Source organism: Kogia breviceps, chromosome 10 (genome assembly GCF_026419965.1).
Source record: "Kogia breviceps isolate mKogBre1 chromosome 10, mKogBre1 haplotype 1, whole genome shotgun sequence".
Classification (NCBI taxonomy): domain Eukaryota; kingdom Metazoa; phylum Chordata; class Mammalia; order Artiodactyla; family Physeteridae; genus Kogia; species Kogia breviceps.
Genome location: NC_081319.1, coordinates 65200329 through 65224132, shown reverse-complemented (window position 1 = coordinate 65224132; position 23804 = coordinate 65200329). Strand labels below are relative to the sequence as shown.

Genomic DNA, 23804 nt, shown 5'->3' with positions numbered 1-23804 from the left:
AGAAATAAGAGTTTAGAACCAAGATGAAGCATCCTGTAAAAATTCAGTAAAAGTTGTAAGTTTCCAATGATGCCAGTAGAGAAAAAGGAAACAGGACAGAAAGCAGCAGAGCAGCCAAGAAATGAGGCAGGACATAGAATGAATGGTTCATCACCACAAACTGAGGTGCTGAATCCATTATAGGACCCTAAAAGAAAAGAGGATGAAAGATCAGGAAACAATCAAAACTTTGCAAAAACATCCACAGAAGTAGTAAAAACCTGAGCACACACAGGTCAGCACCACATGGACAGAAGGAGGGATGCTCAACCAAGCCTGACTTTAGAGGACATTTTGGGAGGCCCTGCTGCTTTGGAAGAAAAGCCTCTGAGGAAAGGAGGTAGGAAAGAAGGAAAATGTGGTACCACTCCTTCCATAAGAAGGAGGGAAAGTTTTCTGAAAAATCCCTGCTTGTAACAATTTCACAATTTCTCCAGATTCAGATGAAATAAAATATTTTATTAGAAAAAAAAGAGCATGTAGATATGTATTTAATAATATTTTATTATTTATTATGTGAATTATACCATTAATTATACCAATATATCAATTATTGCTATGCTTATCACAAATATGTATATATATTTGAAACATACATTTAAACTTATATACATTTATATTTAATAATATTACAATAAAAAACTCAAGGGAGGAGAGGAAGATGTGGTACATATACAATGGAATACTACTTAGCCATAAAAAAGAATGAACTAATGCCATTTGCAGCAACACTAGAGATGATCATACTAAGTGAAGTAAGAAAGAGAAAGACAGATATCATATGATATCACTTGTATGTGGAATCTAAAATATGACACAAATGAACTTATCTATGAAACAGAAACAGACTCACAGACATAGAGAGCAGACTTGTGGTTGCCAAGCAGGGTGGGGCAGGAAGGGGTTGGGAGCTTGGGATTAGCAGATGCAAACTATTATGCAGAGAATGGATAAACAACAAGGTCCTACTGTAGAGCATAGGGAACTATATTGAATACCTTGTGATAAATCATAATGGAAAAGAATATGAGAAAGACTGTATGTGTATATATGTATGTGTGTGTATGTGTGTGTATAACTGAGTCACTTTGCTGTACAGCAAAAATTAACACAACATTGTAAATCAACAGTATTTCAAAAAAATAAAATTTTTAACATCTTTATTGGAGTATAATTGCTTTACAATGGTGTGTTAGTTTCTGCTGTATAACAAAGTGAATCAGCTGTACATATGCATATATCCCCATATCTCCTCCCTCTTGTGTCTCCCTCCCATTCTCCCTATCCCACCCCTCTAGGTGGTCACAAAGCACAGAGCTGATCTCCCTGTGCTATATGGATGCTTCCCACTAGCTATCTATTTTACATTTGGTAGTGTATATATGTCCATGCCACTCTCTCACTTCATCCCAGCTTACCCTTCCCCCTCCCCGTGTCCTCAAGTCCATTCTCTACGTCTGCGTTTTTAGAACAGGAATAAAATATTTTTTTAAAAAAAGAAAGTAAAAACTAGTGACACAGAAGAGAGGGGCTAATGAATAACACAAAGTAATGGAGAAGGATGAGACCCAGAGCACAGAGGAGGGCTGGACATTATACATGGACAGTTCATCCATATTAACAAAAGAGAGGGTAGAATATAGGTACACACACAGCAAAGAGGGTAAGTGGGGTGGGAAGAGGTTTAGGGAATTCCTCTCTGATTGCTTCCTAAGGGGCACTTCAACACTGCGAGAAACAATAAGGGAAAACTAAAGATGTTTTTGGAAACATTTACAAATCGCCATCATCATCATCATCATCATCATCACTAACTCTGTTTAATTTTGGCCAGGTACATGAATGATTTTATTTAGTCTTTACAGCAAGGCTATGAAGAAATACTTATAGCCCCACTTTCTAGATTTGGGAAACCAGGTTTAAAGAGATTAAGAAGTATGACTAGGAAGGTTAAGCAGCCTGAAATCAGGGCACAGCCTGGAACCTGTCACTGCATTAAGCCTCCCCATCCTGCAAAACAGACACACCTGTGTTTGGGTCATGGTGCTATCAGAAAGCTACACGGGTAGATTACTCTCCCTATTCGAGAAATAAGAGAAAGATGGCCACTTGCCTAAGTTAGTTCTATTTCTCCCTCTTATGCCATTGCTGGCTTTATTTTAATTTTTTTAACTTTTTTTTTTTTTTTTGTCTTCAGGAACTCTGCAAGAAATAAAGCCACTGGCATGTTAAATTTTTTACATATTATTCCCTAATAACGCTTTTCAGCTTGGTCCTTTATTACTGCTCTCTTAACATATATATTGGAGTTCCTTGATTATGACCAACTATATAATAGATATCGCTATAACATCACTTCAGCTTTTGCCTTTGAAAGTGCAGATAATGGGGTTTATTCATGTATGAAAGCCTTGCTCATTACATGACACTCTGTTCTGGATGCTGAGAGCAATGGGACAGTGAGATCTTGAAAGGACAATTCAAATGTTTAACACTCTAATGAAGAAACTAAACAAAATGTATAATTGGTTCCATAAGGATACCTTAGATAGAATTAATATATTTTATTTCTTAAACCCAGAGAAACCAAGTGATAAGTTGGTACAAATCTGACTAGATTAAAAAAATTATTAATACTTCCTGTGTCTCCAGAATTGCATTGCCATAGAAAGTTTCATACTCAATTACAAAACCCATATAACCAATTAGAAATACTCAATTAGAAAACCCATAAAACCCATAAAAACCAACCCAGCTTAATGTAAGTTTTAACAAAATATATTTCTCCACACGATTTAAATATATTAGGTTTCCTTAAATCTGAGGAAGTCCTTTGAAGTACTTAAAGTATTTCTTAGAGTCCAACGAATATCTTTAAAGCATGTTATAAAATGAGTTACCGATTGAGGACAATTTGGTGGATAAAGTGTCCTTTCAATTTTGTAAATTCAGGGGAAAAAAACCCATGCAAAATCTATACACATTCTATTTTCTGATATGTGAGGAACAAAGGTTATAGTCAGCAAGAAAGTGTATATAATTTTAATTATCTTAAGTGGAAACGCCTATGGGAGTTTCAGTGGAAATCCACAAAATGGAAATTATTCTGGGAAGATATCCTAACAGAGAACATTACCGTATGGAACAATCCCCTAAAGGTCATGGGTGATGCCTGGAAAAAATGCCCTGAGCGATGACAAGTCAAGGCCATCTCCAGGGTATGTTTTCAAACTTCCCATTTCTGAAAGTTAACAAATTGTATTCTAGAGGAACACCCAAGGAAACGCCTTTAACTAACTCACTAAATTATTGTAGCTCTAAAAAAAGAAATCCCTGCAGCCAGAAGGAATGTAAGGAGGGAATTTAGAGGCAGCACGTGGTGATTTTAGGCCCACAATGACCGTGTCAATCAGAGCTGACACCCAAACAATGAACTTCAGAAAACAACACTGAATGAAATAACTACTGGACTGAAAACAAAGAACTTTACATAAACTTACATCTTATTCATCTTATCTTCTTTAATAGAATGTGTGGCTTTGTAAAAGTCACCCACTTCTATTTTAAACACAGTGCAACGACCCAAAACGATACAGCAGTCACCTTAAGATGTGACTAATAGAAGTATTGTTCTTTTTTAAAAATTTTTGTTTAATTGAAGTATAGTTGATTTACAATGTTGTGTTAGTTTCTGGTGTATGTCAAAGTGATTATATATATATATATATATAATTCTTTTTCATATTCTTTTTAGTTTGGTTTATCACAGGATATTGAATATAGTTCCCTGTGCTATACAGTAGGACCTTGTTGTTTATCCATCCTATATGTAATAGTTTGTATCTGCTAATCCCAAATTCCCAATCCATCCCTCTCTCCCTTGGCAACCACAAGTCTGTTCTTTATGTCTATGAGTCTGCTTCTATTTCATAGATTGTTCTTTACTTTTAAATAAGGTATTTGACTCCAATTCTTTTAAGATAAACAAATAAAAAGCCCTCCTTTTTATTTTGGGTCTCTGAAACCCAAGTCAACACAAAAACAAATAAATGTATTCAGCCATCCATTCCTAAATATACTTATTCATACATGCATACTTTTATATATTCCCCACATCCCCAAGTCAGGCTACTTGTGAGAATGTTAAAGAAACAGCAACAATCTTGTAGACTAGAATGTGGGTGAGGTGCCTGGCATGTGGTCTCCTAGGAATAGGTATCCACACCTTCCTAGTGGAATCCCCCATTCTTCTAGAGGAGGTTGGAGGTCTCTCATGATACCCACAGAGCATACAAATATAAGACATCTCCATTACTGTGGGCCTTGCCTGCTCTCCTGCACCTCTTAAGATGTACCTCCATCATTTTAAATAGGCAGAGATTGTCAGTGGCTAAAAATATTCACAGAGGCCCAGGGCCACTGAGGAGACAAGAGGATTTTGTACCACTTCTTCCAGAGTTCTATCAATTATTGCTGTTGTTCTGCCTTCCCTGGCTCTCCCCACATTATAGAGCTGGCCTGACCTATTCCATCATCTCTGTTTCTTTTCCAGACACTAACCCTTCTGTTTGCTCTAACATTTCTTGCCCATGACCATGCCAGTCCACCCCATGTGACATCCCAACCACAACCTCACTCCTTGATAAGCAAAACAGAACAACAAAACAACAGGCATTTATTTAAGGAAAACCCTGTACTAGGGACCACACTAAGTATTTTTCATATATTATCGCATTTAATCCTTACAATAAAGCTATAAAGAAATCCCCACTGAGTCAATGTAGAAAATCAGATTCAAAGACATCAAGTCACGTGCCAAGATCAAACAGTTTGAAAGCAGCAGACCCATGATGAGATCTGCCAGGGGTCCACCCAGAGATGGTACTTGAGCAGCTACAATTTTCTATAACCAGCATAAGCAACCATAAAAACATAAAATAGACGAGGTCCAGATCAGTGTTTCTCAGGTGTGAATGCTGTGCACACTATTTTTAAAAGGCAATCATTTTGCAAGGATTGGAGCTAGAAAATTAGTACAGGTTTTTATCAAGAGCAAACAGAAGGCCTTCAAAGAACATAGAAATAAGACTGTGCTTTAGGAATTAAGCTAACAAATCATCATGGGGGTTCAAGCAAATTCCAATGGGCATCTTGGATGTGGACCAGCTACCTGGATGCAGGACTAGATCCCTGGGGAGGTACTAAAATATTGAACATATTTAAAGAACATGGCAAATCTCAGAGCTGTAAAAAAGGAAATCAGACAAATGTTGTCTGTACCCACTGAATCCTTACAAGAGAAAGAAGTCCAGTATGGCTAAGATAGATTTCTGTTGTGGAGATGGACATATGGCTGTCTGCAGCTAACACAGGAACACACTCCATTCACATAATGCTCTTCCATCTAAGAAGGTAGCTCCCTACAGAACTTAATCACAGAGAAGGAACATGGTACCAGGGCAATGCCAATACCTGTGCCATCTGACAGTGGTCATCTAGTGATAACCACTTTGATCTAGTGATAAAAGCCTCCTGTGAGTTTGATCAGCCAACAGCCACTGACACATTTCTGAGCTGACATCTTGGAATTCACCAAGACAAACACTATTGAATGGGAGTCATCACAGATTGCCTCCTTTGTCTTTGAGTGACTAAAACAACTGAACACACCTTTGCTTGTATGTATTTACCTTTTCTCCATCTCTCCCCAATTCTCCTTTATAACCTGGTAGTCCTCGTGTTCCCTAAATTAACCACAAAATAAAATTATTAGTTATGTGTTTTGGTTCACTAGAAATGGTATTTCTAAAATATGTATATACAGATCACATACTTGTACTCCTGGGGATCCTGGAACACCTGGTGATCCTGCCATTCCCTGATATCCCTGAAGAAGAGGAAACAAGAAGTAATTAATATTTCATCATATTTACACAGAGCAGCCCTCCATTTCAGAATTCATTCCTTCTCACATTTCTCACACCTTATGACTTCACTTCGTGACTGTTTAAGAAACCAAAATAACAAAGTGGCAAAATGCTTAATAAGGAATTCACATCCTTCAGTCTTTAGGAAAAAAGGTCTGAAATATCTCTAGCTCAATAAATTTTATCCAGAAATGCTTTGATTAAAAGGAAGGCTCTGGGAGGGAAATAGAGAGCCAATGTTCACAGTTCCTGGAGAAATGTTCTGCACATTAGAAACATATTCAATGTATTCAAAAGAAAAACATCTAGGATTGGAGGATTAAACAAATGTAATACATTTTTAAACTACCTGATTATGGCCATCCGAGTTAACCTCTGGAATAAACTACACCTGGATGAATATTATTCTTCAAGGTAAGTCTATAACAGCCTTTGGTTTGCCCATTTTAGAAAGTTTACCCCCAAACATGGCTGTGACATGTCCCCACACCTCCCAAGGCTGAGCCATCTGCTGAGGTCACTTTCATCTCCACTTCTTCCTACACATCCCTCCAGAATCTGGAGCTTTGGTAAAACAGCACAACTTTTGCAGACAGAGGCAAAGTATTCACTCTTCACTCAGCACACAGCAACTAAACTCCAAAACACACTTGCAGTCCCTCAACATTTATCTAGGTTTACCAGGGTCAATGTCGGGTTGACTTGGACCACTTGGCACCTGCAAACATTTACCTCTCTTATTCACATCCCATCTTCCTCGGATCTTACTGTTTGGGTACGGTATTCTGTTGTCAAGAGTTATTTACACAAATCTCATTAATGTTTCCAATAACATCTTCATTCTTGAATCTAAAACCTTCATTTCCATGTGGCTCTTCATGGGTGTCTGCATGGATCTTTGTATTCACCCACTCACTTGTCAGTACATTTTTAGCTGTAATTTCAGAAACATCAGAATTCCCTGCTTTTCCAGTCCCATTTTCAAATATTCCTTTTACTATTCTTTGCTAGCTGTACTAACAATAATAGCAATACTAATGGTTGTCCTAGAAAGATCAGTCTTAGATTATTGCTTTTCTCCTTTGATATGCACTTGCAGTTCTTATTTTGTAAAATGTTCTCAGCTACTCCCAGATGAGGATGACTATATCATTTCCATAACCAACCATCAGCTTTTCCCCATTCAGTTGTTCACAGAATTATGTTTTCTCCTGTATTCCTCAAACTCAAATATTTCTTGAGTCCATTGGCCCCATCCTTAAACATTTTACTTCACTGTGAACAAGTCTCATAACCAACGTCTTCATACTCCATACAAAACAACCCGCAATTTTTAAACTCATCATCTGCTCTCTGGTCTGGCACTGTCTCTGTGTCACTGGATTATGCTCCCTTGAGATTAGGGACCAGGTATCATTTATTTCTATATCTCTAGCATTGAACAGAGCATCTGCTACATATTTTGTTAATCAAACGTTGGAAGAATTCACTTCCAAGTCATCCATGCTGCACGCAAGTGTGAAAAAACTCTCTTTCCCCAAGGAACCATGTTTGCTTGAGCTGCTTCCGGTGACAAATTGAAACTGTTAGTAATACTGCGTGGCTCACATTCTCAAGATCAGTGAGGAGAAAGAAGAAAGTCAAGCTACACAGTTTGTTCAGCCTGGTATCTCTGCCAGTCTAGTTATCACTGACTCTCCTTCACTCTGGAATCAGATGGGCCTAGAATTGTATTTCAGCTGTCACTGCTAGCAGATGCTTACACAGAACCAGATTACTTATAAATGCCACCTCCTAGGATGTTCTTTAGATCCTTCAAAACCCATGTGCACCCTCTGGATAGTCTGACATGACTTGCAACATGCTATTGTAACTGGAATAAATAATAGTAACAATGATTTATATAGTATTTATCATGTTCCAGACTATGTATTTCATATATGTTAATTCACTTAATCCTCATAGCCACCCTTTAATGTAGGTTCTACATTATCCCCATTTGCAGATGAGGAAACTGAGAACTTGCCAAAAGTTGCATACCTAGTAAGTTGACAGAGCAGGTGGAAATACCCTTTTATCAGAAAATGCATCATGGCACATCCAATCTTAGGATTCTAGAACAATTCATTGGATTCAAGGGAGTCCATTTGCCAGACTTTATATTGGTTAGAATTTTTATATTGGTTAGAATTGGTTATTTATATTGGTTTATTTATATATATTTATATATATTTATTTATATTTATATTGGATTTATATTGGTTTTATATTGGTTAGAATTCTGAAGACCCAGAGGAAAGGGATGTTCATAAAATTCCTCAAAAGAAAGTTACCATGTATCAAAATGGTTGGTCATCAGCAAAGTTCACATTTAATGAATTATTTGCTTTCACATTTTTTCAAAAGTTAAGCTAAATGTCATATCCACTTTATTACTTTTTTTTCAGAAAGTTAATCTCTTGTAGAAGATCAAAAGCTGCCATGCCATCTCTCCCCTTCCAAGAAGAAATAAGTGAACGTGTTCCATTTGTTAGAGAGGAAACATCATATTTTAATGGATTAAAGCAATGTGGAGATGCCCCAAACAATGTTCCCAGCTCACCTCTGATTTATAATGTGACCTCAGGAAGACTCATCACATCCCCAAATCCTGGGAGGCAACACAGTGAAATGGAAAGGCAATGAATTTTGAAATTGGAAAAGACCTGGGGCTGAATTTTTCCTCCTCCCTTGACTTTCTGTGGGACTTGGGCTAAGTCATTTTGCCTAGCTAAGCCTCAGTTTCTCACCATAAACTAGGATAATAATACCCACTTTGCTTCTGAAAAGAAACAAATGGACTCACAGGTGAAAAAGTCTGGCAGGTGTAAGGAACTCAGTAAAGGTGAGCTTCTTTCTTGTCTTCAGACTCAGTGACTATTGTGCAAAGCCATGAGAACACCTCTGCAGAATGTTATTTCGTAGTCTTAATGGCCACCTTTAGAGCATGAAGAATGGCATGGCTGGGCATCACACCATGACAACCTTTCTTCAGCACGCATACAGATCTAATGCTGAACATGTGAACAAGGTCTCTGTGTATTTTTTAATGGCCCCGTTTGCTTTGTCTTTAGAAGAACTGCAATACAGGAATAATCAATGCTTCCCACACTATAAGAAACAGCTTGTTGTTGTTTTCTTAACGTACAATGAGATGCATTCATGAAAACTTAATTGTATCAAGATATTCAATGATTATTTTCGAAGCTAGAGGAAGAGTGATTAGCAACAAAACAAAGAAAAACCAAAACCACATTCAAGCTGGGAGATCCCAGGGCAAATCACCAGAAGAAATTGGATGAAATTCAGAAAAACAAATTTTGGACTAAAAATCAGGAAAATAAAGGTTAATGGTGAGGAATATTACAACACAGAACACTTTCCGAGAGGAGCAAAAAATAAAACATTGGTTGACTCATAGCAGGGTACATTAAAACAAGAAAAATGCCCTGAAACAGGAAAACTGATAAGCTTTCTATATAGCTTACTTTCTTTTTCTGAATATACAAGTGTCTGTCTTTTCCTGTAGAACTGTAACTTTCACATGATCATTGACCAACTAATACTGTTCAACATTAATTTTGCCATTTTGCAATTATTAGCAGGCCCAAATACCCACCCTACCCCCAACTGCAAGATTTCTGAGAGTATGTAAGTCTTTTCCATGTTCACACAAAGTTTCTTTGTAAATGAGTCATTTTTAGGAAAAAAATATTCTCGCTGCCAAATTGTAGGGTTGAAGAATACAGAATCAATTTACTTTCTTCCATGATTCAGAGTTCCGATGCTCCAGGAAAGATGTATAGCTTTGAAAAGGAAATTAAGAAAATAAAATCATCAAGTGTGCAAGGGTCACAATCTCTTCTGAGCCCAGTTCTAACCATACCATAAAATATTCCGCCAATCTAAATGTACAGATTTGTTTCAGTAGTGAGGATAGAGTCACTGGTTTCCTTTAACTATTCTAAACTTAAAAACTAGAATGAAATCTAGAGAAATCCCTTTGGATGTCACTCTCCTTTTTAAAATATAAGAAGGTGATTTAAATTTTATACGATTACATAATTTTCTTCAATGTTTCCCAGAGTTCCAACAGAGTCTCTTACATACCCAGCCAGGGTAATTAGGTATCCAAAATTAAGTGTATACTTTTAATGTACACTGTGGATTCCTCTAGGCATTGGCAGTGTTTATAACTCTACACAACTAAATTCTAAGAATATTCATAAATCTGTCTTTCCAGGTGTATCTACTACAGAAACTAGTTTGAGTTTCTAACCCAACTATGAGTCAAGGAGTTTATAGGCTTTAACTGATTGCTCAAATTACTTGAGTAATAGATCACATGAATATCTGTAAAATTTCACCTGCACTGAGATCTAAGAAAGAACCGTGATGCCATAAGGGTCGAAGGGTAGCAGTCAGGGGAAGCTTCCAGAAGACACAGGGTCAAAGGAACAGTCAAGGAAGCACAGTGCAGCAGAGGGAGCCCTTCAACGTGTCCTGCAGTGTGACAGGATGAGACACATCCACGGAGAAGAAAGAAGAGAGAGCATGAGGAAGTAGCCTGCAAAACAGGACCAAAATGGAAGGATGGAGGCTATGCACACAGCATTGTGGGTCTGATGAAGGACTTTGATCTCTATCCAAGCCACTCAATCAGGGGCTCACACAATCAGACTTGAGCTTTGTACATGAAAGGAAAACACTGCCTGCCTTTGACAAATAATCTCTGCAGATACGGTTCTGTTCTCAGATTCACAGATGCAATTGAACTTAGCTAAACTGCCTCATTCCCTGAGAGGTTACACTTAAAGTTATACTAAGCTTATTTCAAAAGGAGAATGCACAGCTTTTTAAGGTAACTGATACCTTCTTAGTAAATCTTATTTCCCACCCTAAATCTCTATAGTTATGCTTTATGTTCAAAGGACGATGACCAATAGCTAAACCTCATTCCCTCTCTTGTTGTCCTATCTTTTTTCATAGTACTTCCCACCATCTGATATTATTTACATATTTATTATTTTATAGTTATGAATTTATTACCTCTCTCTCCCCAGTGGAATGTGATATTCAAAACAGCAGGATTTTTTTTTCTGCTTTCTTCACTGCTATATTCCCATAGCCTAGAAGAACACGCAACAAATATCTAGTATGTGAGTGGATGAATGAAAGAATAAATAAATAAGTAAATATATAAATATTGAGTCCAATAAGTCACCAGTACCTAGGGCTCTAAAAATAATAGTAGAAACAGCCCTGCATTCATATAGATTACAATCAAAAGAAGACACAATGTCGGCATGAATTGACCTTTAAAATCACAAGTGCTAGATGTGCCACCAAACAATTACTTGAATAATTTAATTAAATATACAGATAGCATTCATATACATGTAATGATTATGCACAGATTATTATTATTGTATATACTACCTATATAAAATATAATGTAATCTATTTAAGAGATGCATGACATAAACATGGAAAGATCCATATATGAGATTTACATAAGGAGTGTGTTGAAGAAAAATGAAGTAGCTAATCCACTAGGCTTTGTCTAGGAAAACGTTATAAAAGAGATGAGTTTTAAATAACGTTTTATTAGAGAAAAGGAAGATAAACTGCCCAAACAGTGGATACTTCATTTGACACAAATCGTCCAGATTTTAATCTATCAGTAAGACATTCATAAGGTGTGTGTGTGGTGGGGGGTGGGGGGGCTTGTTTAATGGCAGCAGGAGGCAGGGAGACCATAGCATTTTTGGTAAGGAACCAAGACTTAAGGAAAGTGAGTTCAGGTGGAAACTGTTCTCTCTAGAAGGATGTTTCATATACTTCATAATGAGGCCGCTTCCTCATCATAGCCATTCTTTGGCCTGTATCCTAATGTATCCCATTTTCCAGGTCCTTCATTTCATGGCACTTGGACCCCAAACCCCCACAGCTCTTAAAAGATTGAGTCCACAGTTGGTACCGTATTCAGTTCAGAGTCTGAAAAGAGGAAAGCATAAAAATCTTGTCTGCTGGGTCCTATTGTTCTATTACTAATTATCCACCCCGTCAAACTTACTCTGCAAGCCTAGTTCTCCTCCCTTTCCTCCTTCTCTCTACCACCATTCTGGAGGATTTTAGAATGTGAGAAGAGCATCTTTGCTGGGATAACACCTGAAGCTCAGTAACTGCCTCCCCCACCCCCCGCAAGCTGTCTTCTGAGTTTACTCTCTTCTTCTTCTGAATTCCAGATCCTACGTACTCCTAAAGTGTAGTATCCCAAACCAAATCCAACACTCCAAAAGCAGGACTGTAGTCTTCCATAATACATACATCACATATTACTAACAAGACCAAAAATTGCATTAGCCTTTGAGGCCACACATTACATATGTTAATTCCTCTTTCGACAAAGTTAAATTTAAATACCGTCTCACAGGCAAATATTCTGGTTGAATTTCAGTTTGTTAGAATGGCCATTCTCCAAGTTGACCAGAGCTTTTTGGATCATCATGTCACCCCAAATGCCAAAATAAATTCCCAAAATGAAATCAACAATCAAAAATTCTTGAAAATCATATTAAATCAATGAACATAGAGTATGGAATGCTCAAAAAAAGAACACTGGAAGAAACAGCAAGAGAAAATATTTAATTGTGGGGAAATTATACTTTTCTAAAAATTAAAACCAAATTTGTAAACCAAATAAAGAGAAGAACTATTGACAACATCTATAGCAAAGGATTCATTATCTTAATGTATAAGAATTAATTGAGATGCAAAATACAAGAAAGGACAGTTCACAAAGAGAACTCCCTCTGAATGCTGGACTTCTATCCTCAATCACCCACTTACAATTTCTACTTGAACGTCTAACATAAAAATCTGATCTATCCAAAGGCAAACTCCTATCTTTCCTTCCCTGATTTTCTCTACCACATATCATTGGAGTCACCCTTGACTGCTCTCTTGCAAACTCACATCGATACATCAGTAAATCCTGGGGGCTCTAACTTCAAAATAACCCCAGAGTGTAGGCAATCCCCTACCCCTCACCCCTACCATCCTGACGCTGGTCGCCCTCATCTCATTCCTGGATTATTTCAAGAGCCTCCTGTCCTCATCTCCCTGTTTTTGCCCTCATTGCCCAAACATCTATTTTCAACTCAGAAGTCAGAGTCATTTCTTTTACAAATAAATTATGTCATAACACAGCTTTATTCAAGACCCTCCCATGGCTCCTGAGTTCACTCCAACTGAAACCAAAGTCAAGTGGTCACAAGGGCCTGAAGGCTCTAGGAGGCCCCTCCTTCCTCCCACCTACCTTATACCTTCATCTCGAGTACCTGCCCCACCCCTCTTATGTGTGGTTTGAGAAGGCCCTGTAACTTTGAAATTCCCTACCTGTGCTGACTACCACTTCTACAAGGTTTAATCCCCCAGAGAAAGCGGGCCCCTTCTGGCACCTCTGGACCATTCAGGGGCACGCTGATGGGTGTGGGGATGGAGGGGGGCACTGCATCACTGAGGTTGACCTGTTGACCAGTGCACTCTTGTCTATTGGAAGTAGTGCATGGTCAGGCTTCCTGAGTCAGTTCTTAAGGTCAATATGGAAAATCATCTCCAAAATGCTGAAGCTTGGTCTAGCCCACCTTTGCCTCTGAGCAAATATGACTTTAATGAAATCTTAGAAAATCAGCATTGGAGAGAACCTTCTTATTTTCCAGATGAAAAAGCTGAGGCCCATAAAAGCAAACCAACTTTCAAAAGCAAAGAAGAAGGCAAAACAGCCCCAGATCTCTCCAACAACTAGCTGGGGCTTTGGGTTCAGGGAAGTACTTTCCTTCATGAAGAGTAATTAATGATGACAGAAAAGAGATGGAAATGAGCACCATAAGAATACACACTTCTACAAAATCATAAAATAGTCCTATTATGTTTCCATAAATGGCCTTCTTTAAAAAAACAAAATCAATGTCATAGCAGTGCAGTGCCTCTAATAGCTGTACTACTCTGAAGTACCTAACAGCATATATAAATATTTCCTCTGCCTCTTCTTTGATAATGATAAAATAGTAAAATAGTAATATGCTCACTGTGCTGAGAGAAGTTATTTAACTGATAGAGAAATTAGAAAGCAGTGGAAGGATTTGAAAATAGTTCTTTAATTTTGGTTGAAGGCATTTTCCTTATGAAAATTAGTATTTCTCCAGAGTGGAATAATTTCCTATTTAAAGCTTCAGTTGACTTGGCCTGGTTATGTGAAAAAGATTCAAATTACTGATTGAGGGGGGTTGCACAGAGCCAAATCCAAACAAAGCAGAATTCCCTTAGAATTGTTCCATCCAAGTTTCCTTGGCCAGATGGCTTCAATCACCAGCCAGAGGCCCCACCCACACTGCCCCACTCCTGCTGCGCTGGCGCTGGACACACACTAATGACCCTCAGCTGTTCTGGCTCCCAGGCTCACTTTCTCTTCCTGCCTGGTCACCTATCTCTTATCTCCTGCAGAGGGAAAAAGACAGGGGAAAAGGGAGATATTTAAGAAAAAAGTCATCCCTCTAGGTAAACAGGATTGGGGTAGTGTATCAGTTTCCCACTGCTGATGTAACAAATTACCCCAAACAGAGTGGCTTAACACAGCACATACTTATGTTTCCGGAGGTCAGAAGTTCATAATGGGTCGTAGTGAGCTAAATTCTTGGTGTCACTGAGACGTTGAACTCCTTCCAGAGGCTCCAGGGGAGAATCTGTCCCTTCCCTTTCCCAGCTTCCAGAAGCTGCCTGCATTCCTTGGTTCACAGCTGCTTCCCTCTGATGTCTGCTTCAATCACCCACCACATCTCCTCCTCTGACTGATACTCCTGCCTCCCTCTTATAAGAACCCTTGTGATGACACTGGGCCACTCAGATTTACCAAGAAAATGTCTTCATCTCAAAGTCCCTTTTGCCATGTAAGGTACTATACATATTCACAGGGCTTGGAGTTAGGATGTGAACATTATTCTGTCTACTACAGTAGGTTTCTTCTTTCTCTAACATCAGATATTACCTAATAGCATCTAACATCTAATGTAAGATACTACAGAGCTATATCTATACATACACACACAAAAAAAACACAAATATGCATGTACTGAATGAGATGAGACAATAAGCCTACTATAGCTTAAATGAGAGTCACAGAGTATAATATCCATGATTATTCTATCAAGCTAATTATAACTAATTTCCAGTACTTCATTAGTGGCAAAAAGGGCAAACTAGAGCTGATAGCCTGTGGAAGGCACTCACCTCTCAATATTGCCTAGGACTTTTCACCACTAGAAAGACAAAAGCCTAAATAATTTGGCAGTGCTGTCAGGGGAGCTCCGTGTCATCACAAGAGGCCAACAGGTGACAAGTTGACATGTGAAGTGTCTCTGCTTTGGAGTTGAGACAGCAATGCAGCTGCCAGCAACAGAGACAGCATGTCCCATGGAAGGGGTCTCCAGGCAGAGGGCTCATCTTCATAAAACCCATCCCCCTCAGTATGATCAGGGCAGAACTCCCCCAGGCCCTCGGGCAGTATCTTCAACGGGATGAAGGGGTTGCAGTGAGGGAATTCACCAAGGTCACATGACACCTGCAGTTATCGCAAGAAAGGGATGGGTTATAAGAGAAACGACAAGGCAAGTGTTGGCACATAATGGGAGTTGAGGATAAAGGCAAAAGGGGGAGATGCTAGGTTTGGAATCTATTCATTTCATTCAACTCAAATAGAGTCAGTCTGATGATAAACTTCTTATCCTTGCACCTAGAAATTTCTGTACTTTTTGGCTTGGCCCTCTAACCCCCATTTGAAGCTTTAACTGTCTAGACTCTTATCCAGGCCACACTTTTCCTCTTGTGACTGGAGCCAATGCCCTCTTACCTACCCAAGGATTTTCTTCCTGGAAATATCCCTTATCTCCCAAATCACCAAATTTTCCCCTTCTGCCTCATTTTCATCATCATCAAAACATGTTCTAACATCTCCTATTGTTTCAAAAACCCCTTTATCCTACACCCTCCCCATGCTACTGCTTCAGTTCTCTGTTCCCCATTACACCCCTCAGAAGTATCTATGTTCACTGTTACCATTTTGTCTCCCACTATCTCTCTTAAACCCATTGTTTAATCCTGCTTTTCCCTGAAACCCCATTTATCAAGGTCCCTAATGACCTCTATCAAGCAAATCCAACGGTCTAGGCACAGAGCTCATTTTTATCAACCTCACGGCCCCAGTAACACAATGAATGGCTCCCTTCTTCAAATGCTTTCTGCACTTGGCTTCTGGGATTCCACACCCTCCCTGTGGTCCTCCTACTTCACTGACTATTCTTTCTCAATTTCCTCAGCTGGATCCTCCTCCTATTTTTCTCTGTAACAGAGCCCTAAGCTCAACTCCCTGCCCGCTTCTCTTCTCCCGTTATCTGTACTTACTCCCTGAATGATCTCACCGGCTCTGGCAGGCTTAGATACATCCACATGCTACAGAGTCCTAACCGTGTGTTTTCATTCTCCAACACATTCCTGACTCAAGATTCCTGTTTCTAATATCCTAGGAGACACCTTCCGCAGGTCCACAAATGCATTCTCGATGTCTCCCCCAGAAACTTACATCTCTGCCAGTGTCGCCCAGCTCAGGAAATGGTACCACAATTCATTCACCCGGCTGCCCAAGCTAAGATCCTCTGAGGCTTCCTTGGCACTTTCTCTCATGCCTCACATCTAACTTGACAGTGATTCTTCTCAGCTTCACATTAAAAAATACTCCAGACTCTGACCACTTCTCCCCTCTTCCAGCACATCACCCTAATCCAGGCCACCCTTACTTCTCATTCAGAATGTTGAAATAACCTCTTCCATGGTCTCCTGCTCCCACTTTTGCCCCATGTGAATGAAAAATGCCACCTGCCATATCAGTAAACAAAGGATATTGCAGTCATCAAGCCGTCACATTACAGCCACCCAGACTGTAATCCCTGAAGCAACTTAGTATAGAAACATCCTGATGCCCACCATCAAGACCTCAGCCACTGCAGCCACCTCCAATAATGCACCCTGAGGGGACCCAGGATGAGAAAACACAGGACACTGGCCCCAGATAGCTGAGGTGCATATCAAAGGAATGATTTCAATGAGCCTGGACTCCTGCATCTTCCCATACATAGAAAAGCACTACATCCCTTAACTTGAAATGTCTGGTTTTCTTTAATGAACGGTAATCTTTTGATGTTTGGACTCCCTGGTCTTGGTTGTAAAAACCCCTATATATCCTGGCCCCTCCCTCACCTCTTCCAAGCAGTTCCTTAGAGCTCTCTGAGAGGCTGCCTTCCAGGCTTGAAGTCCTCAGAGAGTCCGCCGAATAAAACATAATTCTCAACTTTTATGTTGTGCATTTTTTCAGTTGACACATATAATCTGCTGTCCACAGAATATTCATATTTATCTTTCTAAATAGTAAGTCAGACCACGTTGCTTCATTTCTGCAGGCCCCCTCATGGATCCATCACACTTGGAGTGAATCTCACTGAGTAGGTTCAACAGCACCACCCCCATCTCCTGGCAGCGCTTCAGCTCCAAGCTGGCCACCACTTTGTCACCTCTTCGGATTCCTTTCTTTGACATCTCTCTCAGAGAGGCTCACCTGTACACTTAAACCCTTTCCCATGCAACACGGGTGTGAAAGGCGCCAGCACACTGCCACTTAGAAAGTTGGCTGCACTTTTTGTATTAAATTTGTCAGCAAACCTCTCTCAGGGACTGAACAAGCTCCCTTCTCTCCTGATGGTTGGGGTGTTGGTGGTTTAACATGAGGCCTGTGGTTCTTTCATGCCTTGAAAATTATTGACGCACAGTATAAACCTTCCCATGCTTCATGGAAAGCGTTAACATTTTGTGATAAAGTCTCCCAGGAGATATACCTTATTTTGGCGACAATTATTTAACATTCAAAAGCGATTACCTCATGTTTATTTACTGTGATAAACATGCTGACTTACCTGTAAAAATTTGCCTAAGTTGCTTTAAAGTGGTTTTGCTTTATGTTTCCTTAATTCATAAATATCCCTAAAATTCTCTTGAACCTTAGAGGATATTTGTTTAAGTCAGATTATAAGTATACTCCAGTGCATATATTCTTAAGAAAATAACATCACCTTTAGAAAGATTTTTAACTTGAAAACTTTAAGACACGAAGGGAAAAAAATAAAAGGATTTCTGAGCCCGTATATTCACTGATATTGAGAACTCACTGGGCAATTTTTTTTTTTTTTTTGTGGTACGCGAGCCTCTCACTGTTGTGGCCTCTCCCTTTGCAGAGCACAGGCTCCGGGCGCGCAGGCTCAGCGGCCATGGCTCACGGGCCCAGCCGCTCCGCGGCATGTGGGATCTTCCCGGACCGGGGCACGAACCCGTGTCCCCTGCATCGGCAGGCGGACTCTCAACCACTGCGCCACCAGGGAAGCCCGAGGGCAATTTTTTAATGTAGCAAAGATGTATGCAGTTGTGAAGATACCTAAAAGGAGACTGGAACACTACTTCTATTGACCAAGCTAGCCTTAACGTGGCCCTCAGCTTGATTAAACTTTAGCGGCCTTTCTCCCAGGTCTACACCCTTGATCTCCCTTTTCCTACAGCATTTACTTTAGAAAACTGAAAACCAACCGTAAATTCTTTATTTGACCCTTTGAGATGTAAATCTTTTAAAAATCTTCTTGCCAGTTTTACAACCCAGGTATTTCTCCAGGACCTGAGAGCCATCCCTTTGAAATGGAACCATTAAGGAAACAGCACCCCAACACCCATTAAGGAAACAGAGATGACCCTAACTTGGACAGGTGCCAAGTAGCAAACAGAGATGGCCTAACCTTGAGGAAGACATTTGCCATGCTCAGGAATAACTCCATTTTCTCATCCCATTGATCAATCTCCCCTCAAAGTCCTCCAGTACTATTCTCCCAGCTCACCCAGCGCTCAGGAGCCCTCCCTCCCCCTGTTTCAGCTGTGTGAAGTTGAGCCTCTCTCCCCTATTACAATAGTCTTGAGTAAAGTCTTCCCAGCCTGTTGAATTTCGCCCAGTGCCATGTTACATTGACCCTATAATCCCAGTACTGGAGATGACTAAGCTTTCAGTACTCACAGGCTTACCATCTTGACCAGGTTGTCCAGGGTATCCAGGGTTCCCAGGCTGTCCAGGGTCACCCTAGAGGGGAAAAAAAGTTCTCAGTCCAAAACAACCAACCACACTGATTCAGCCAGACCCCATCAGGGTTTAAAGCCAATTCCATTATTTGCAGCTTTTTGTATATTGAAAAGCAAACAAACAAAAAATAAACAAACAAAAGATGGAAATCCCAAAATAGGGTTAGAAAAATGATATCATATCTACCTTAAAAATTAAAGGTTTTTTATTATGTAAAAAAAATCAGGGATTTAATCAGGGATTTAATTCTGTGAGCACAACAGATATAACAAGGAAAGTACTTTTCACTGATGTAAAACATCAGTATTTACAGCAAGAGACATTTTTTAGAATTCTGAACAAACTGTGCAATGTCAGAACAACTATGGTTTCAACGACAGTAGCATTTCACTCAGAAATCTATAGATTTAATTCTGTTCTAGATGTTAACACTACAGATATCCATGACCTATGAAATAATAATTCAATTGATAGTTATTTTTAATATGATATTACTTATAGGTGAAATCTAAAATATGACACCAATGAACTTATCTATGAAACAGGAACAGACTTCACAGATATAGATAGAGGACAGACTTGTGGTTGCCAAGGGGAAGGGGGGTGGGGGAGGGATGGAGTGGGACTTTGGAATTAGCATGCGCAAACTATTAGATATAGAATGGATAAACAACAAGGTCCTACTGTATAGCACAGGGAACTATATTCAATATCCTGTGATAAACCATAATGGAAAAGGCTATGAATAAGAATGTATATATATATGTGTGTGTGTGTGTGTGTATATATATGTTTCATTGAATCAGTTTGCTGTACAGCAGTAATTAACACAAAATTATAAATCAGCTATACTTCAATTAAAAACAAGAATAATTTCTACCTTAAAAAAAAGTATATTTTAAAAAAACAGCCCATAGGCTATGTGATCTTCCATGTGGGACTCAAGTTTACAGCTGCACAACAGTTATTTCTTTCAGTCCAGTCAGTGTGTCTCTGGCTATATTTATAATCTCATTTTAACATAATGATAAACTTCCAGATTTGAATATTTTCATGAAAGTGAGGCCCAAGCCAAAGAACTCTGCACCACCCCCAGAGTCCCTGAGTACATTTCACACCTAAAAAAGGACCTTTGTCCTCACAAACCAGAGACCTTCAAGGAACATTATTCCATACAGCCTGGCAATGAGCCCAGGCCCAACTGTCAGTACTGAGCAGTCAGATGGTCACCACCCATGAGAAGAGGCAATGAAAGCAACATTTTTTGTGAAGTGAAGGTGTCTTATAATTTAATTCTAAGAAATACTTCAAAAAATAATATGAGGGAATTCCCTGGTGGTCCAGTGGTTAGGATTCTGTGCTTTCACTGCCGAGGGCACAGGTTTGATCCCTGGTCGGGGAGCTAAGATCCCACAAGCTGTGAGGTGTAGCCAAAATAATAATAATAATAGTAGTAGTAATAATAATAATATCATATCCATGTATTATGGAGTCCATGAGGTCCACATGGGGTATCTCCCCTAAAAACATCATGTCTCGGCTATCAGTATTGGTAAACTACTACAGATAGACAACTGATTTCAATTCAACAGTGCTTCATATCTACATCAAGAAATGATTACACATACCACAGTGATTATACATTAACTAAACACCAGTGCTAAGGGTACTTGCACAGAGCCAAATATGCTGAACTGAAATTCTACTTCAGGCTACTGGTGAGGGAGGTTTGTTCCTGAAACATAACAGGAAAAATGGAAAGAACTGTGTGAACTCTATCAAGGAACCAATGAAGAAAGGATGGGTTTTTCACCTATGATTGCCCAAGACGTTTAGCCTGTGGAAAGGCTGAGAAGAAGGGAAATGCCATTTTTAAAAGAGATCGAAAAAGAATAGCTGTAAATCCAGGGAGAAAAATAACACAGGAACATGTCATTTCTTGCTGAAGAGGTACAATTTGTAATTCTAATCCAAAGACACCCAGTGTCAGCCGGACATTAAGGGAGCAGCATTCATGTTCTCTAGGGTGTTAGATTTTTTTCTTCTTATTTTGAGAGGTTCCACACTAATTTCTGGCCTCCCTGCCATCTTTCTTTAACCATGTTCAGATTGGCCTCACTGCGAATCAACAGATTCGATCTTTTTTTTATCTCCTGGGAAGACTCTTCCTTTTCCATTTGAGTTAATATAACAAAATTTCCAATCACTGCACCTTCCTTGTTACTGCACTTTCTCCTGATGTCTTTTTCTACTGAAATGCTACAGCAGCTCCCATATCACCGATCATTTATTCATAACAAGAGTTTTCTCAAAATTTTCCCTTGATGGGTCTCCATTTATCATTTGGATTGAGACTCCTTGAAAACATGGTCAATATTTTCTCCTTTTTTGGACAATGCTGGGTACCAAGTAAAAGTTCCATAACTATTTGCTGACTATTTCCAATCAGATCCAACTCCTGTTAATGACCTCTTTACTTGCAGAATATTAATTATCAGCAAAATCTAGGACATCAAAAGGATCTGAGAGGCTTTAACTTCTAGGATGATGAGGCTGAAATAAAGCTTTGGCATGAGAAGAAAAGGGATTTGGGCTTTTATGCTGCATAAAATTACAAAATATACTTAACAATAATATTTTAAATGAATCAAAACTAAGTTTCCAAGGGAAAAAAATCACCAACAAGATAAATCCAATGTGACTTCTTAAGGCACAGGTCAACAGCCTCAAGAGGGAAAATAAACTCTTTTGCAGGTTCTATTATTTCTGGTAGGTTTTACTGGTTATTTTGACTATTGTCCTACTGGTTTATTTTCAAAAACTCGGGTAGGTTTGCCATTGTTTCCATAAAATTGGAAGAATAAAGTAAAACCCTAACTGATTTTTGAAGAGAAGCCCAATTAGAATAAAAATCCAATTTTATTACTGTAATAAAATCTGACACCCAACCTTTACTGACTGTTTATTATATGCTAAGCCCTGCTCTAAGAGATTTACATGTATTAAATTACTTAATCCTCACAATAACCCCACGAAGCAGGTAATTTTACTCTTCCTATTTTACATATAAGAAAACTGAGACCCAGGAAGGTTAGGTAACTTGCCTAAGGTCACAAAGCAGCAGTAAAGATGGGAACTCAGCCAATTCAGCTCCAGACTCCATGCTCCTAAGCACTGCTCTCTCTGCCCACATCAAAATGCATACACTGATCAGAACCCAACCCAGGGAGAGCTAGCAAATTTAACATGGAAAAAATTTTCCAAATACATCAAATTAGACATATGACCTTTAATTATATAACTGTGATTAAATTCTCAATCTACTTTCTTCTAATTTAGTTGAAACATTTGCAATTTCAGAAAATAAGTATTCAGCTGAAAAGCAATTCTTACTTATGATGAATTGATTTTGTGCCACAGGATTTCTGAGTTGCTAACAGGAATGGAAACATCATGGACTAAGTTAAAACATCCCTACACATGGCCTTGCAAGTGTGCAAATATGAGTAATTAAAGTGAGAAACAGTAATGCTTGCAAAAGTAAGCTAATATTTTAAGTTGCTCATCTAAAATAAATGTCTCCTAGGTCCAAGTCCCATGTTTTCAAGCTCTCTTCTCAAAACCCTTGTGCCTTCAGACTAACTACTGACCTCCACAAAAGTATCTGACCTAAGACCTATTCATTTCTCCAAAACCAAGCTCTTCTCTCCCTCAAAACGTATTCTCTTCAGCTAGAAGGAATCCACTTAGTTTGGGAAAAATAACATAAAAATGTGAATGCCCAATGGCTCCTGAAATTTTGCAAAGGCTTTTGTATTTTAGACAGAGGCAACTTTGATAATCCAAAGGAATCTCTAATCAGAAGAATTATCAGGGTGAAAAAAAGGGCATCAATATAGTTGTAGAAAGAATGGTATTTCAGAGAAAATAAGTTATTAAGAAATTGCTCCTTCCTAAAAAAGGGGAAAAAAATGCTTTCTTTCCACTTCTGCACTCATAGATCTAACATTTAAGATTAGATCAAATGTGGGGAGTTTGTCCCCATAAGTGTTCCTCCAGCTATGAAGTGGGAGAAGAAACTGCCATTTGCATGGATAGGTCTTTTGGAAGGGAGCTGTTTGTAAATTGGGGATTGCCTGGATCTTTCACATAGAACAAAGGCATTCCACATAGGTTAATCAGGAGGAGGGGTGAACCTTATTTTTTCAATGATTTCATAATTTTTTAAATAAAAAATATATTATTATTAAGCACTGTGCTAGATAGTGGAATTCCAAAGGAGAATTTAGTTTGTATTAACCTTCATTGTGAAGTGTTTGCATATAAAAATCATTCCCAGAGAGTCATTAATTTAATCACTCCCTTTGACATTAAGGACACAGAATAAATAAGCCAGCCTCATACAGGGGCTCACAGCCCTGTGACAAATATATTTTTCTATGCATATTGAAGAGTTATAATGCCATGAAAAGTCCAAGTATGGGATACTATAGTTAATTTAACTTGGTTTTGCAATAAGCATGTCATATTTGTTGGAAATTGAGAGAACTTGAAGCAGATGACCGACTTTACCT

The 23804-nt window shown here is 38.9% G+C and overlaps 1 protein-coding gene across 3 annotated transcripts in view; it reads right to left on the bottom strand.

Moving 5' to 3' along the window:
• COL21A1 (collagen type XXI alpha 1 chain) overlaps positions 1-23804 on the bottom strand; it is a 189874-nt gene that overhangs the window by 80033 nt on the left and 86037 nt on the right. For 2 of the 3 annotated variants that reach the window (XM_067043129.1, XM_059075953.2), the window contains 3 exons: positions 19176-19230; positions 5873-5926; positions 5730-5783 (listed from right to left, as the gene is read on the bottom strand). In XM_067043129.1, coding sequence (XP_066899230.1) covers positions 5730-5783; positions 5873-5926; positions 19176-19230 — 163 coding nt within the window. Of the gene's footprint in view, positions 1-5729; positions 5784-5872; positions 5927-19167; positions 19231-23804 lie in introns of all 3 variants that reach the window. The other variant, XM_059075954.2, reaches the window with a different exon arrangement.